The sequence below is a fragment of the Oncorhynchus nerka genome, linkage group LG18, assembly GCF_034236695.1.
Source record: "Oncorhynchus nerka isolate Pitt River linkage group LG18, Oner_Uvic_2.0, whole genome shotgun sequence".
Taxonomy (NCBI): Eukaryota; Metazoa; Chordata; class Actinopteri; order Salmoniformes; family Salmonidae; genus Oncorhynchus; species Oncorhynchus nerka.
In genome coordinates this window covers 37,876,998-37,893,854 of record NC_088413.1, presented here as the reverse complement: position 1 = coordinate 37,893,854, position 16,857 = coordinate 37,876,998, and the positions used below count along the sequence as shown (strand labels likewise).

The following is a 16,857-nucleotide window of genomic DNA, read 5'->3' as shown; positions in this document are numbered from 1 at the left end:
ATAGTGACGCCGCTATCACTGAGATGCAGTGTCTTAGACCGCTGTACCACTCGGTAGCCCACCTTACATCACCAGGAAACTATTTGACTGTTGAATTTAGGAACAAACATGTGCTATGAAATTATGAATCTCCAGTGAAAGTGATTTGTTGGTTGTTGCAAGACCATTCAAAAGGTTGACAGAAGTTCCAAGGTCACGGACTGTAAAGCATTAGAACCCAACCGCTAACATACTCTAAGCAAATCACACACCAACACAATATACAATAACATATTCATCACACATATCCGTACATGAAAAAAAAAATTAAAAAATTAACTCACCTCTAGTAGAAGCAGAAAATGAAGATGTTATGCAGAGCAAAAGCACAAAGAGAGCTAACATTTTGAAATCTATTAGGAGCAAGAAGGTGGCCGCAGGTAAAAGTTGACTGGATCGGCGCTCACAGGCCAGAAAGAAAGGCTCCGCTACCCGAAACTATTCGAATTATGGTCATCGGCGTGGAGGGCAGAATCCAAACTCCACGCTCAAGTACTAAGTACGAGGTAAAGAGCAAATCATTAACTTGTAGAGCTGAGATTTGACAATCCCTTCGCAATGCCCACTGTTGGCGGTAGATGATACTTTGTACGCGAGCAGTTCATTTCTGTTACGACATACCTAATGGTCATGACGATCAATCGGATGAGAAGAGGACGATAGCCTTATCAACAGCGCATGCACAAGTGCGAATTGACATCGAGGTTTCGTCCTCAAGTAGTAGCCTATCATGATAAAAATCAGTGAGACAATTACATACAGGATAAAACAGTAACGTTAGTTTCACAGCTGTAGCGATACTGCCGAATTCTGCCCAACTTTCAGCAACAAGTTCAAAACAATAAAATACTCTTTACATTTTCAACGTACGACTAAAAGGTTGAAAACAATGGTGACATTTACCCCTCGGTAGTGAGACGACGTCATTTTGAGATTGAACCTTTCACCTAATTTAGCAATAAACACTGACATTGTTGCACACACCGTTGAAGGAAACGGAATATATACGTCACTCTATAACAGACAGCATATGAGCCAATGGTAGGTGCTTGGCGTTCTGCCGTGTTTGTGTGGAGGAATTTGTAAGCACCGATTTGAGGTCAGTTTTGCGTTTGCCACCCTAATGGTAAGGATGGATGTGGGGATATGTGGGAGGGGACGCTGACTAATCCTTGACCTGTGACCCCTATCTGCATCAAGGACAAAATTGATCTGGGTTTACATTATGGATGATTCTTATCTTTGACTACATTGCGAGGGAAAGGGAAATAACAGTTCTAGAATTTATCAAGCAGTGAAGTAATTTCCTTGACATTGAAGTCGTTTTTTCTCATAGTCTTTATTGGAGAATCCTATTTATATACACTTCAGTTCAAAGGTTTGGGGTCACTTAGAAATATCCTTGTTTTTGAAAGAAAAGCACATTTTCTGTCCATTAAAATAACATCAAATTGATCAGAAATACAGTGTAGACATTGTTAATGTTGTAAGTGACTATTGTGGCTGGAAACGGCTGATTTATTTTATGGAATATCTACAAAGGAGTACACAGGCCCATTATTAGCAACCATCACTCCTGTGTTCCAATGGCACGTTGTGTTAGCTAATTCAAATGTATCATTTTAAAAGACTAATTGATCATTACAAAACCCTTTTGCAATTATGTTAGTGTAACAGTATAGACTTTAAGTCTGTCCCCTCGCCCGACCTGGGCGCGAACCAGGGACGCTCTGCACACGTCAACAGTCACCCTCAAAGCATCATTACCCATTGCTCCACAAAAGCCGCAGCCCCTTGCAGAGCAAGGGGAACCACTATTTCAAGGTCTCAGAGCGAGTGACGTAGAAAGAGTAGTGGGAAGCCCCGGTGCACAACTGAGCAAGAGAACAAGTACCTAGAAGGCCAGCATCCCGGAGTCGCCTCTTCACTGTTGACGTTGAGACTGGTGTTTTGCGGGTACTATTTTAATGAAGCTGCCAGTTGAGGACTTGTGAAGCATCTGTTTCTCAAACTAGACACTCTAATGTACTTGTTCTCTTGCTCAGTTGTGCACCGGGGCCTCCCACTCCTCTTTCTATTCTGGTTAGAGCCAGTTTGCGCTGTTCTGTGAAGGGAGTAGTACACAGTCTATTGTATTCATTAATAAGCATTCATTGATTCACTTTATTTTTTCATGCATTCGGGAAATGAGTGAGATAAATATACAGATATATTGACTACGGATCCTATTGTCTTTATAGTCTTTCAGATGATGTTATTATATTTGTGTGAACAATTGTCAGTCTAGAAATACTAGTAGTGGTGCAGTATGTGGTAACACTTACGTTACATTGCCATTATTACTGTGTAACTACTTATGTCATTACAGTGTAAAAAGTATTGTTGTAACTAATGATTATACTCAAATCCCATTTTAACTCCCTTTCCACCTCAATGAAACTAATTCAAAATCTAATTCAAACCAAATCAGAACAAAATGACTACCAAAATGACCGATTGCTGAATAAGAGGTCTATTGAGATGCACAGGAGGGGTTCATTCATTAGGGCACAACGTTCAGAGTGTTGCAGATATGAATAGAATCACTAGAGCTGATACAATAACCTATTCAACATGACAGACAATGGTATCTATTCTACATCATACATTTCTATCTGAACGTTCAGTAACGTTGCAACTTCCTGAACCAGCCCCAGGTGTATTGCCAGAGTTGTCTTTTATGTCACAAGTGAGCCAGGTGCCTGCTGGGTATAGTTGGGCCATTCGGCCTGGAACACTTCAGGTGGTGTGTGAGGCATCAGGGCCCGCTTGGTGTAACGTAGGACCACCTTTTGGTTGAGGTGGCACACGGTGGGGCTACACAGGGTCCTCTGGGTACTCAGGGGTCTGGCAATGTGTCTCTGCCTGTGGGTCTTGGACTCTGCCCTCTCTGTGCCTGCATCCTCCAGTTTACCTGGGAATGGTGTATCATAAATAGACAGACAGACAGACCTCCAGAAATTGAGTGAATCAATCAACATATTAATTACTAGGTCAACAAATGATATTATTTGTCAGGACTTAACCTTGGAGACTCACCTAAGTCACAGTTTGGCATAATTTCTAGGGAATGATCTCTGTGAAGAGTAAACATAATATATTTTGTAAATACATTACAGGCTGTCCTTTTTGAATAGGTTAAATGTATTGGCCAGTGGGTAGCAGTATTTCTATACAGCACCTAGTGCAGGGGTGCACAACTTCCAGGTTTTGTCCAGGGGGGAAGTGGCAGCCAGATATTGACAATGATTCAAGTGGCCAGAAGATTGTTATAGCGGGATGTACTATTTCTTGACAGCATGGCAATTTCATGCTCCATGACATTGCATCATCATTCATTCAATTTCAAATAGATTTCCTTAAGAACTAGGATTTCCTCCCCCCACATGATCAATTTCTTTTTAGGCTGCATTTGGTTCTGGGGCTGTATACTGTGAAGTGTGCAGCCAACTTCCAATGTGCAATGATTCCAAAACGTCATTTTTTTTGCTGTGATCCACTAAAAGCTTTTGCCATCTTCCAGTGACCCAAAAACAACCAAAATGTTTCAACAATCGATCCTCCCAGTAGACAACATTTGGCATAGGTGTCTTACAATGCTGTCAATTTCTGGTTGGAAACACTAACCTGGTGGTATCCTCCTCACTGATCGAAGCCATTCTGGAGGCAGGAGGGAGGTTTTGAACCTCCTTCACTGTCAGCTGCTCTCTTCCCGGCGCCTCATAGGCTGAGACAGGGTCCTTTGCCAGGGCGGAAGACAGCAGACTTAGAATCTGGTCCTTTTCTGGACAAAAGTAAATACCACCACAGGTTAATGCCATGACAGATCAATGTTTACATCCTGATGGATCGTAGTAGGGACTTGGGATTATGGTCCCGAATAACACTATTTTGGGGACTTTTAAAGGCTTTGTGTGAGTGTATCATATACTTTGTGTGGGGGTGTCTTGCATCTCACTCCTCTGCAATATTATTGGTTCATTCTGCCTGTGGCAATGCTAATTGCTGAGTCTCACTTTAATGTTGTGATAAAAATGTTTCTTGGTAATGTACCCTTTTGTTACTGTTCATTTGGATGGTGCTATCAAATCTCCTTCGGGGTATGAATAAAGAGCTATCTTATCTATCTAATCTTGCCTTTCCCTCTCTATGCTCTGCAGCTGGATTTCAACAACTAGAAAAGGGCTCTAGATAACAGTGACAGCATGCTAAATGGATTGGTGTATGTGTGCAGTCCAGTGCACTTACCTCTTTGACCAGCTGTCAGAATCCATTGCTGGACATCTCCTATAGACTCAGTTTGCAGTATCTGACACAACATATCAATCACCTACAACATAATAAGAGTATTCAAACTATGTCATAACGTGTTACAAGCTGTAACTCGAAGGCCATCATGAAGGCAACCTATAACTGAAACATGCAAGTTGCAATTGTTTTTAACATTCCTTGCAGTATGTTATACAGTATGCCAATGTAATAAAGACATTCAAATTGTAATTTACTCTATCTGACAACCCACTGGGCACACACTGGTTGTATAAACGTTGTTTCCATGTCTTGTCAATGAAATGATGTTGAACCAAGATGGAATAGACGTTAAATTGATGTCGTTACCCAGTGGGAAGTGCCTTGGAATTTTTTTTCAAACGCGAATTTCACTCGTGCTCACCATCAGCTGTAGTTTAAGGTTCCCCTCTCTGTCATCTCTAGACCCCCCGAGGGCTGACACACAGCTGGACTGGGGAAAGAAGGCGACACCATTGCCTGGAGGTCAGAAGGCAATGGGGTTACAACCAACAACCCTAATTCTAATATTAACCCTAAATCTTACCTAAACCTAACCCTCAAACCAAAAATGTTTTTCACCAGACACAGAATGTACATCTATAACAATACTTACAAATGTTATAATTTTTGTTTTAATAATGTGGGTATTTTACACCCAATTTCGATCTTGTCTCATTACTGTAACTCCCTAACGTGCTCAGGAGGTGAAGGTCGACTCATGCATCCTCGCTCCTTAACACCCGCCCCAACCACACTCCTTAACACCCGCCCATTTAACTCGGGAGTCAGCCGCATCAATGTGTCGGAGGACATACCATTCACCTGACGACCAAGGTCAGCCTGCAGGTGTCCGGCCTGCCACAAGGAGTTGCTAGAGCACGATGAGTCAAGTAAAGCCCCCCTGGCCAAAGCCCCCCTTAACCTGGACGACACTGGGACAATTGTGCGCCGCCCAATGGGACTCCCGATCACGGCCGGATGTGATACAGCCCAGGATCAAAGCCAGGTCTGCAGTGATGCCTCTAGCACTGCAATGCTTTGCCTTAGACCGCTGCGCCACTCGGGAGGCCCCAAAATGATTTTGACTGAGATGGTTTCCTCTTAAGTGTTAGGATTACATTATTAAACAACATTTTATATTTTGCAGCAGTATGCTGCAGTTGGGGTTGGGGTCAATACAATTTCAATTCAATCCCACTCCACCTTTCTCTCATCAATGGCAACATCTGGAGTTAAGAGATCTCCAGTTAGGATTCAGCCTTTCTTGTGGTGGAGTTGAAGTGGAATTTACCTAGACCTGGCTGGGCAGTATATAATAATAACATTTCATCTTCTGAAAAAATTATATTCCATCTCACCTCTTCCACCTGCTCCCAAAAGCCCTGCCCTCTCTGTCAACTCTCGCAACTCCTCACGCCAGGCCTCGGTCACTTGGAAGAGAACAAAAAAGCTGCAAATGAATTCTCTGCTAGCACTGAGGACAGGAGATGCTCATGTTCATAAGCCTGCAATACGGCCTTATTCAAGATCTGACAAACACGTGTGACACCTGCATACATGTGATTTCGATGTTTACACTGTACAGCACTGATTATTTTGTATTTTTTTCCTGTACAATTATTTTCATTATGTAACTTAATTTCCCAAATACAATGTCGATAACAACACATGCACACACACATATACAGTACACACACACACAAATATATACATACATTTTGAGTGTCTTTAGGGCACAATCATGAACATAGTTTTAAATAATTGTTGTTTTCCATTCATCTTCCCTACCATTTTATCGTTTGTATTGAATAGGCTGCTTTGTGCAGCAGTTGTAACATGATAGGGTAGATGGATACAATGAAGTGCTTAACCGCCACACTGATATCTGGTTACCTGTAGCCTGTAGCAGAATGCCCTAGAGTCTAGTAGGGGCTAGAGTTTCATTCTCACTCTACATGCCTCTTTTGACTTTCAGAAACACTATAATATCCAAGGCATAACATGCAGCTAAAATACAAGATCAAAATAACGCCATCGTAACTTAGTTTACCAGTACGTAGGTACATCATAGTTGTAAACACAAAATTATGTACAATAGGCTACTCCACGGGAATACAGCTGGATGCAGCAGGGCAAGAACCAAAGCACATCCATTTGACAAGAGAACTACTTTGTTTACAACACCATATCACAGAATCAATAGGGCTGGTTTTGTACATAAATGACATCACCATAAAAAAAAGAGAGAAAGGTTCATATTTACAGAGACTTGCTCTATTGAAGGAGTCTTGCCAACTCCTATGGCCATTGACATGACACAAACAGATCTGGGGCCAGACTGCCAGACTGTCTGAACGTACATAACCTCAGAGAGGGGGAATCCGTCTGCTTCAGGGGGAAGAACTGGAGGCCCGTGAGGACGTCAATAGGGAGGTAGGTGCTGTTGGTGCCGATGGCCGCTGTCGGTATGTTTGACTGCAACACCAGATTCTTCTCAAGGGTCAGGACCCTGCCCAAGCAGTACTGGGGAAACTGGCCAAAGGTGACATCATTGACAGCACAGATTTGTTTGTCATTGATACCTGTGCAAACAACAGACATGGATTAAAAATGTGTTATATGAAGGATGGAGGCATTGTTGAATTATCTGTAAATTCAATAATATTGAGGTACCAATGCTACTCATCATCTGCTAGGTGGGAATGTGACTCAACTATTAGTAAATGAATAGACACTGTGTGTGTGTGCGTGCGTGTGTGTGCGCGTGTTTGCATGTGTACAAATGTGCATGCCTCTTTGTGTCTCTGGGTGTATCAAACTAACCCTTGATGTGCCTGACCCTCTGTGGGTGGGGGTTGTTCCTACAGAAGAAAGGGCTGTGGCTGGGCACTCCGAAGCGGGCACTGCTGCGGATCACTCTGGGCTTGTGGCATAGCGGGCTATCCTCTGTCACTTTCAGGGACACAGTGGTGAGCTCACGATTACCCAGGGAGAAGGGTGAGGTGTGGGGATGGCTGGACACACTGGACTCTGGCCTGGTAGAAAGGTCTCACAGTTAAGGTGTAGTGGTAAGGTAGGCTAACTGTGTGTGTGTGTGTGTCCTAGGCTACCTGGCTATAATGCTTGCTCGCTAGCCTAGCTTCCTTTCATGGGCAACGTTAGCTGGTTAACATGAGCGTTCTACATCTAGATAAATATTGAACTTCTATCTTCTCAGGCTAGGGGCACAATGTATAAATTAATGGTTGGATCACCTTGATAATCATTGACCGGTACGGAGAATTAAGTAAAACCACAAGTTCAAATCCCTTTCTCCATCAATGGCTAATTTAGGAAAGGGTCAGTTTTAGCTAGCTAGCCACCGGAGGACAACAACACAACAAGATGTGAAAATTCAAGTTGTTTCTGTCAATTAAGTATACTCTCAATGAGATTTGATAGGAGTGACGCCAAACCCAAACTGGATTTTTTTTTTAACCATTCACAGTTGAGCTCACTCAGTTTAGCTTAACGCTGATTGGCTATTATTTTATACTTTTTTTTATCAAGGGAGGCCAAATGCTCGCTGGTTGCCCCAGGGGCGCCCCCCTCCTATTTACAGTGAAATGGTTCGGTCCTGCCCCCTAACCAGGCGCGAACAGTACTTGCTAGCAGTGAATTGCGAGTGAGGAGTGCCGGTGGAGCATCATGTCTCAGCTTCCTAAAGAAGAATCTGGCTTCCAAAAATGATCAGAAAGAAAAGAAAGACAGGACAGAGAAAAGAAAAGAAAGGGCGACAGTATGTCACCCAATTTTTCACAAAGAAGGGTGGGTGTAGTCCGTGAGTGGTGGAAATGAACCTGTTAGCTTAGCCCATAGTGAAATAGGCTACTTTTGCTCCCCTAGCATTAGTTACTTAATATCTTAATCAATGCAGACAAACTTTTAGCAAGCTATTCATACTAAATCAGTTGTCCCTGAACCTGCCTGGTGCCAAGGCCAACAGATGCAGCTTCAGGCTCCGCTGCCCGGTCTCCCCATACCTCTCTAAACCAGCCCTACTCCCATCTGAAGTGTTTTCTACTGCTATGGACAGCATCATAAGGACACTAGGTTCCACACCACTGCAAAAATTGTACGATCATTTTCTCTTGTTCTGAAAGTTGGGCTGATTAGTGAGGATAAAGTCCCTTCTGTGTGCCAACCACTGATCATGAAGTGTTCCACCTGAACACTATATGCTGCCCTCTTGGTCTCCTGAATGCAGTTTGTAAGATACAGTTGCAAAGCATTTTTGGAGAAGTGTGCATTGCTTTACGTATATTTTGCACACTGCCTGTGACTGTTGCTTGTGGCGAGAGAGCTTTCAGTAAGCTAAAACTGATTAAAAAAAACTATTTACGGTCCACTATGTCCCAGGACAGGCTTTGCAGGGCAGGCTTTAAGTTATTCATTAATGTTAAGATAATTTTACCATTAAAATCACATTTAGACTGTACAAGATGGCCTTTAGCACATTTATTATAGAGGGTATCAGTCTTGCATCAAATAGTGAATTCCACTGTATGCAGAATGTTGCATGCATGTCTGCACAGTGTTATATTTTCACAGCTCACTGTCTGTAGTATGATCTAAAATAAGGACGGGCGACAACGAGGTTCTAGCCCTCGCATGTCCTACATAGGTACGGATACCCCCAAGGGACATCCTACTACATCTTCCTCTCTCCCATGAACAAGAACTCAACATGCATAACCACTGAAGCATAACTGACATGCAATTTGGAAACCAGTATTATTCTCTAACATGCTACTTCCCATCCTGAAACAGTATGAAAGCATTAAATCACACAGTATGTAGATTAACTTAGGTACAGTCTCTTTTTGCTGGGTATGGTCCCCAACAGTATGTTTTCTCTTCACGTAACATAGTCTTTCAGCCACTCTGGTGGCTTCACATCCCTTTTTGCCCTGCTGCACTATCTGTTGGCAGATGTGGTCTCGTTGTTGCTCCTCTGCAATCTGCTGCAGTTTGGTCTGAGATGCAGGTAGACTGTCCCTTATTGCATTAATGGACACCTGTACCTCACCCTCTAGACATTGCTCCTCCTCGGATAATGGACGTTTAATTGGGGCCCTGGAGAGTGCATCTGCTGTGATCAGTGCCTTCCCTGGCACATACACCATCTTGTAGGTGAACCTCGGTAATCTGAGGCGGAAGCGCAGAACTCTGGGAGGCAAGTCATCCAAGTGCTTTTGTCCCTAACAGAGCCAACAGTGGTTTGTGATCAGTCTCTGCTGTAAACTGCAGGCCAATAAGGTATTGGCTGAGCCTTTCACATGCCCATGTGATAGCTAATAACGCTTCCTTCTCCACTTGAGCATATCTTTGCTCTGTGTCGGATAAGCTTCGGGAGATGTATGCTATTGGACGCCACTCCATGTTGTCCTGCATCTGTGTGAGGACCACCCCTAGCCCAAAGGATGATGCATCTGCTGATACTTTTGTCTTAGCGTGGGGACGGTACTGGGCCAGCACTCTCTGTGAGGCCAGATCTCCTTTGATTTTGTCAAACGCTACCTGTTGCATGTGACCCCATGACCAGTCATTCTCTTTGGCTAGTAAGTCTCTGAGGTTTGGTTGTATCTGAGAACTGTGGGAGGAACTTACCCACATATGTGGCCATGCCTAAGAAGGTCCTGACTTCAGCCACATTCTGGGGTCTGGGCATATCTGTGATGGCGCTGATCTTCTCTGGGTCTGGCTCTATTCCAGCTGCACTGATTTTGTGTCCCAAGAACAAGACCTCTGATTGTGCAAAAGTGCATTTTTTGAGTGTCAGGCCAGTCTCCTGGAGTCGGGTCAGAACTGCTGTGAGCCTTACATCATGTTCTGCTCTGTCCCTTCCGCACACGAGCACATCGTCCACGTGGACTATGACGCCACGCTAGGACATGCGTCTTTGGAAATGCTCAGGACAGGAAGCGATTCCAAATGGCAAAACATTACAACAGTAACGGCCAAACGGTGTTATAAACGTTGTGAGTGCCCTACTCTCTGATGACAGCGGTATCTGCCAGAAATCTGAGCGGGCATTCAATTTAGTCATGTCCACACAGATCCTTATTTCCCCATTGGCTTTTGGGACCACTACCATCCCTGCACACCAGTCTGTGGGACTCTCTATTTTAGACACCGCCCCAATTTCTTCCATCCTCCCCAACTCTTCCTTTACTCTGGCCAATAAAGGGATAGGCACCCGGCGGGGGGTGGTAAGGGCATAGGGGACAGCATCCTCTTTCAGGCGGATTTTATACTCACCTTCTATCCTCCCTAGACCAGAAAACACTTTGGGGAATTTCTTTTTGAAAACCTCACCTGGGTCCTCCAGTTCGCTCACTCTCTCAATGAGTTGCAATGCTTCAATTGCTGGCAGCCCCAGCAACGGTCTGGCTAGAGAGTCAATGACGAAGACAGGCTGGATGGTACTTTTGTCTTTACTCTCCAGTTTGATCACCAAGTGCCCTACCACTGGTAAAATGTTATTACTGGGCCCGTACCATTTTTTGTTTGTAGAGAGCAAAGGGCCATCTCTGCTATAGCTATACAGCCTAGTTGGGATAGCTGTCACTGCTGCCCCAGTGTCTAGTTTAAATGACACAACCTCCCCATTGAGTGTAATGTCTGATTGCCAGCCAGCATTGTTTTCCTTTACTTCTCCCAGAAAGATGCTGTCCTGCTGTACCTCCTCTGAAACCTCATGCATTTGCTTTAATCGACAGAGCTGAAAAGTGTCCTCTCCTGTGACATTTCCTGCATTCTGCATCCTTTGGAAAGGGGATTTCCCACATTTGCGACAAACACTTGAACTAGCTACTGGTGCTGTCTGTATGAAAATGCATGTATTTCCCCACCCTCTTCGTTCTGCAAGGAGCTGCTGTCGCGCAGTATCATCTGCTGTCTTTTCACTGTCTCACTCTGCCTAACCTGGTTTATAGCTTTGGACAAGGTAAGCTGGGAATCCAACTATAACTTTTCAGAAAGTGATATATTTCTTATTCCGACTACAATCCGATCTCGGATCAGCTCTTCCCTGAGCGCGCCAAACTGACAATGTTCTGCTAGTTTGTGAACAGCTGTGATAAAACTGTCAGTGGTTTCACCCTGCTCCTGTTTGCGCATATTAAACCTAGCTCTCTCCAAAAATAATGTTGTGTCTCCCTACAAAATGCGTTTCAAAACAGTCTTTAACGGCACTGTAGTTAAGTTTCTCTTCCTCTGTCAACGTTGAAGCATTTAATATATCCTCGGCTTCATCACCCATAGAGTAGATCAGTGTATTAACTTGAATGCTACGGGCGGCAACAACGTCATACTCTTTTGGAACAGACTGCATCAGATAAATGGCCTACACATACAGAGACAGAGGGGCGCTGATGCTTTCTCCGGTGAGATACAGTACATTCAGCCTCTTGTGAATTGAAGGAAAATTATAAAACAAAGAGAGACGAAATATACATTATTTATGTTATTTAAAAAAAAATATTGGTCAATTTTGGGGGGAAGCATGGAAGCCTTATGAATACACGCCACTGCCATAAACCCATGGATCGTGAATCTTTCTAATACGTTTGAATTTTAATCAAATTAAACGAAACACCATACATCTGTTTTTTTTTTTAAACAAACAACAATATTTCTAAATTGGATCTGGTCAGAAGCATGATATTGTTCCATGAGCATGAGGCAATGTGCGCACACTTAGGCCTAAGGGCTCTTTGGAAGGAGACACACACTGCATTCGCATTTCGGAAATGCACTGCATGTTCAACCCATGGATAATTGGACATTGCCCAAACGTTATAATAAGATTCGTCATCGCCTGATATGGCCTGTTAGCGACTTTGCCACGTAAAAGGTAAACAAACGAATAGCCTAGGCTGCAAGTGGATTCAGCACCAAGGACAGCGATCGGAATTCCCACGATTTGACAGTTGGGTCCAACAGATGAAAGTGGAGGTGCCGTTTGTTTTTTGAATGATAAAGGAGACACAATAAGAAGTCTATTGTAATAACTTGGTGTTTCCTAAACAGACTTCCTACAGTCACAGACATCTTCCATTCAATAGGCATCGCACACAGGCCCAACGAGTCCACACTTTTCACAGAAGCTGAACGGGAATGTCTGTTTTGCTGCTGTGATACTTTAATACAAAATGTGTTATATAGGCTACTGACAACTGATGGGATTGACTGATTAAATGGGCAGTAAAGCAACAAGAGAAGAGGGTGGGTTATTGTTTTTCTACCAACTTATTATGCAATACAGTAGGCCTACCATCTACATTATTTGAATTTGATCTCGAGTGTGACAGGAAATTATTGTGTTACTGTAAAGTGGCAATGAGATCACGTTTTAAATATTCATAACAACCATGAGCCTTAAAAAGCTCAAATTAACAAAATGTTGGGAGGAAAAAGACCATTTTTAAAGTAGGTCAGTAAAAATCCAGTAGGTTATATGAATGACAGATAAACAGAAGACTCACGTATTTTCCCTGAAAGATTGGAAAAATGGTCTCTCTGACATTTTGAAGAATCAAAAGATCTAATGGGAAGTATAAAAATATTGTCTAAATGAGTTTCAACAGAAATTCGCACATTGAGCCTATAGCCTTTAAGGTGACAATCACAATCAAAGAAAAAGCCACTACATGCAACAAGCGGGGCTCACTTGCACTTGCCTTTGTGCCTTATTAATGTGGCCTAGCTGACAATATGTATTGTGTAAAGCGAGCACACATTGACAACCTACAGCCCCAATGCAACTCGATCACAAAATACAACCCATCATAACCTAATTAATCACTATCCCCATTGTTTTATACGTGTGTAATAGGTCATTTACGTAATTCATCAGTGAAATGTTCCCTACCTTTTCGAAGTCAAAGGAATGTTCCATCTACTTCCACTCTTCAGATGTGGAGTGCTCCATAAATCCTTGGACTACATTGGCTCCATTGGAATTGACGCCATGGAAACGTGACGCGCGCGAAATAAAGACTTGATGTTAATAAAGGCTTGATGACGTTGAACAGATCTACTGTATCAGAGTCCTCTCTCACCCAGCTGTCACTGTATGCATGATATTCCATTTTAACGTCAGCCCATCTCTAAAACACTGCTAACGGTAGCTAACCTTACAAGACAGGATATTTAATTTGATTATTTATTCATGTATTATTGTGTATATGTTGATCTTACACGATAGTAAAAAAAAATGTTTTGGAAGTAAATGTGCACTTTTAAATTGGGTTGACTACATCTATGAAAAACATTGCCATAGCCTATAGTAAAATCGAATTATTTTATAGCATGAGAGATTCTCTGAATAAGGGACCATCTATCATAGAATATTTAGGACTGCAGAGACTGTCACAAACTTTAGCTTGCAAATGATCTAGCAAATTCGATAACTTGGAGGTTTAATCACAACCCTACCCGCAACCTTACCCAGGCCAGGTAGCATTTGAAAACAGACCCTCAAGCCTTCAGCTCTCTTGTTCGGAAATGACATTGTTTTGATAAAAAGCAGTAGTGTGGCTTAATGAACACTTTACATTTAATTTGACTTCTGGAGAGAAAAAACGTTTATGATACTGCAGTACAGTTTAATTGAATTGAATACTATTACAAAGCATAGACAGTGAGACAGACCTGTCCAGCAGTTCCGATTATTATTAACATTTTTACATAAGAAAAAACAACATGTGACGCATTTTTTTACTTGAGAAATACTGTACCAAACACCTTACTTAGATGTAAAATATCACAACTAAAACATCCTCGACAAAAACGTCAAAATTCATTACAGATTTCTTGAGTTATTTTAGATTTATTCTGGGGATTTTGAGGAAGTGTCTCATACATAATTGGTCAGGAAACACACCTCCGAGACTGAAAACTAGTTTTTTTGAAGAGCAACAGAAAAACACACGTGCCAATCAGCTTTTTCTGTGGCTCTTTAAATACTTCTACCGGCATTCATTACTCACTGTGGTCTTATTCCAAATGACAAGGTAGTTCAAAGTCATAATACAAAGAGTAACATACTGTAATCCCAATATGGCAGATAGAAAGGTACTGTACCAGAGATAGATGAACACCTTTTGGCCAGTTGCGACAAACTCGTTACAGCCAGAGTTCCAAATGTGATGCAAACAAACAACTTAGATTTGTCTGCTACAAATCGTTGCAGTTATCGTCACTGTAGAAAAGTCCCCATCCACTCCTGACATTTCAACCATTCGCCAGTCATCCTCACTTCATGCAAGAAAGCACTTGTGTCCTATATGGCTCAGTTGGTAGAGCATGTTCCTTAAAACGCCAGGTTTATGGGTTCAATTCCCATGCAGGAAAAGCATAAACCAATATATAAATCTATGCACTCACTACTATAAGCAGCACATCTGATAAATAATGTAAATGTAGCCACACTAGGTAAGGGTTGCTACCTAATGGACTGTTTGTGGATGGTGTTTAAGTCTTCTGGGGGCAGTGTAAGGAAATTTGGATGAATGATGTGCCCTAAATAAACTGCCTCTTACTCAGGTTCAGAAGCTAGGATATCCTTATAATTAGCATTGGTTAGAAAACTCTGAAGTTTCTAAAAAAATGTTAAAATAATGTCTGTGACTGTAACAGGCAAAAATAAAAAATAATTTAGCTCCCGGCCATTCCTATTGAATTTCCAACCAAAAAGGACCCAGATTGCAGTACCTATGGCTTCCACTGGAGGTCATCAGTCTTTATAAAATGTTTCAGGTTTGTTTATTGAAAAATGAGCAAGAAGTTGTAGTTTTTCCAAGGTGTACCTAATTAGATAAGTAGTCTTGATGCACGCGTGAATGAGGTGTGCGCTCTTCGTTATTTATCTTCCCTATTGAACATACTATTCTCCATCTTAAATTTGAGCATTTATTTAGATGTTCGAGTAACTGAGGATGAATTAGAAACATCGTTTGACTTGTTTGGACAAACTTTACCAGTAACTTTTTGGATTAGTTTGCAAGCACGTTGAACGAGTGGATTAGTGAAGTCAATGGTGCCAACTAAACATAATTTTTTGGATATAAAGAAGGACTTTATAAAACAAAACAACCATTCATTGTGTAGCTGGGACCCTTGGGATTGCAAACAGAGGAAGATCTTCAAAGGTAAGTGATTTATATATTTTGATGTGGGGCGCTGTCCTCAGATAATCGCAAGATATGCTTTTGCCGTAAAACCTTTATGAAATCTGACAACGCGTTTGGATTAACAAGACAGTAAGGTTTTAAATGATGTAAGACACTTGTATTTTCATGTTTAATATTACGATTTTTGTATTTTGAATTTCGTGCTCTGCAATTTCACTGTATGTTGTCGTAGGTGTCCCCCTAGCGGTTAATGCGCCCTAATTAAAGGGGAACTCCACCTGCTGATTTGACCTTGTTTAATGGCTCCTCAAGGATTTGCTTCCAGCCATGACAGAAGCCAAACATTAGTTGGTTTCATACAGCTACCGTGCCAATAGGCATTTTGTCTGGTGCTAATGGGGCTACCTTGGCAAACATGTCAGAGTGGTCATACCTTCCTGTGTGGTGTCCGGTATACAACAGGAGTTCCCTGATCCTGTTGCAGAATACACAGGGGTTTTCACCCCCCATATTGACTGATACCATTCAATAATTTTAAAAAAGACAATAAAAGTAAAATGAGTCTAGTGCAATTTTAATGTTGAGTGCCAGGTCTCTCTCCATTCAGAGGTATCAGTTTCAAGCCCATCTGTCATTCTGGACTTCATCACATCATTTTGCAAGTCTCCATGTGCTTGCAAGTTAAATAAAGGTTCAATTAAAACATTAAAAACTTGTTCCATACACATTTCTGTGAACCAATACACACATAGTCACTGTTGTATTACCAATGGCAGTCAGGACAGGCTCCCGAGTGGCACAGCGTTTTAAGGCACCGCATATCAGTGCTAGAGGTGTCACTACAGACCCTTGTTCGATTCCAGGCTATATCACAACCGGCTGTGATTGGAAGTCCCATAGGGCGGTGCACAATTGGCCCAGCGTTGTCTGGGTTAGGGTTTGGCCGGGTAGGTTGTCATTGTAAATAAGAATTTGATTGTAACTGACTTACCTATTTAAATAAAGCTTAAATAAAACAAATATATCTGACACACAAACATATAGTATGTTGCAGTTTGAACAGGTCAGACTAAACCTACCTAATTCTGTTCTTCCCGTCAATGATCATTGGTGATGCTGGAGTGGAGGTCTTTGCCAGAGCCCCATAGCCTGTATGGCAGCATAGATCACCTACTGGTTGGCAGGGTTGGGGAGTAAGGGATTACAAAAAATGGTAACTGTAATACGTTACTAATAAAAATATTTGAATCAGATTACAGATACTTAAAAAAAACTAGATGATTACTTTGAGTATTACTTTTCAATTCCAAAA

The 16,857-nt window shown here is 42.1% G+C and overlaps 2 protein-coding genes across 2 annotated transcripts in view; both read right to left on the bottom strand.

The window, feature by feature from the left end:
- LOC115145817 (microsomal triglyceride transfer protein-like) overlaps positions 1 to 1,015 on the bottom strand; it is a 42,378-nt gene extending 41,363 nt beyond the window's left edge. The window contains exon 1 of the mRNA XM_029687361.2: positions 324 to 1,015. Coding sequence (XP_029543221.1) covers positions 324 to 384 — 61 coding nt within the window. The 5' untranslated portion in view covers positions 385 to 1,015. The remainder of the gene's footprint in view (positions 1 to 323) is intronic.
- A 383-nt stretch (positions 1,016 to 1,398) lies between these two features.
- Positions 1,399 to 9,936, bottom strand: LOC135561620 (protein TBATA-like). The gene is made up of 9 exons (XM_065003339.1): positions 9,710 to 9,936; positions 7,192 to 7,403; positions 6,729 to 6,950; positions 5,727 to 5,798; positions 4,751 to 4,845; positions 4,327 to 4,408; positions 3,706 to 3,862; positions 3,118 to 3,155; positions 1,399 to 2,992 (listed from the first exon to the last, which is right to left on the bottom strand). Exons 1-9 carry the CDS (start codon positions 9,934 to 9,936, stop codon positions 2,757 to 2,759), a joined length of 1,341 nt encoding a protein of 446 aa, XP_064859411.1. The 3' UTR covers positions 1,399 to 2,756.
- Between the last annotated feature and the right edge of the window lie 6,921 nt (positions 9,937 to 16,857).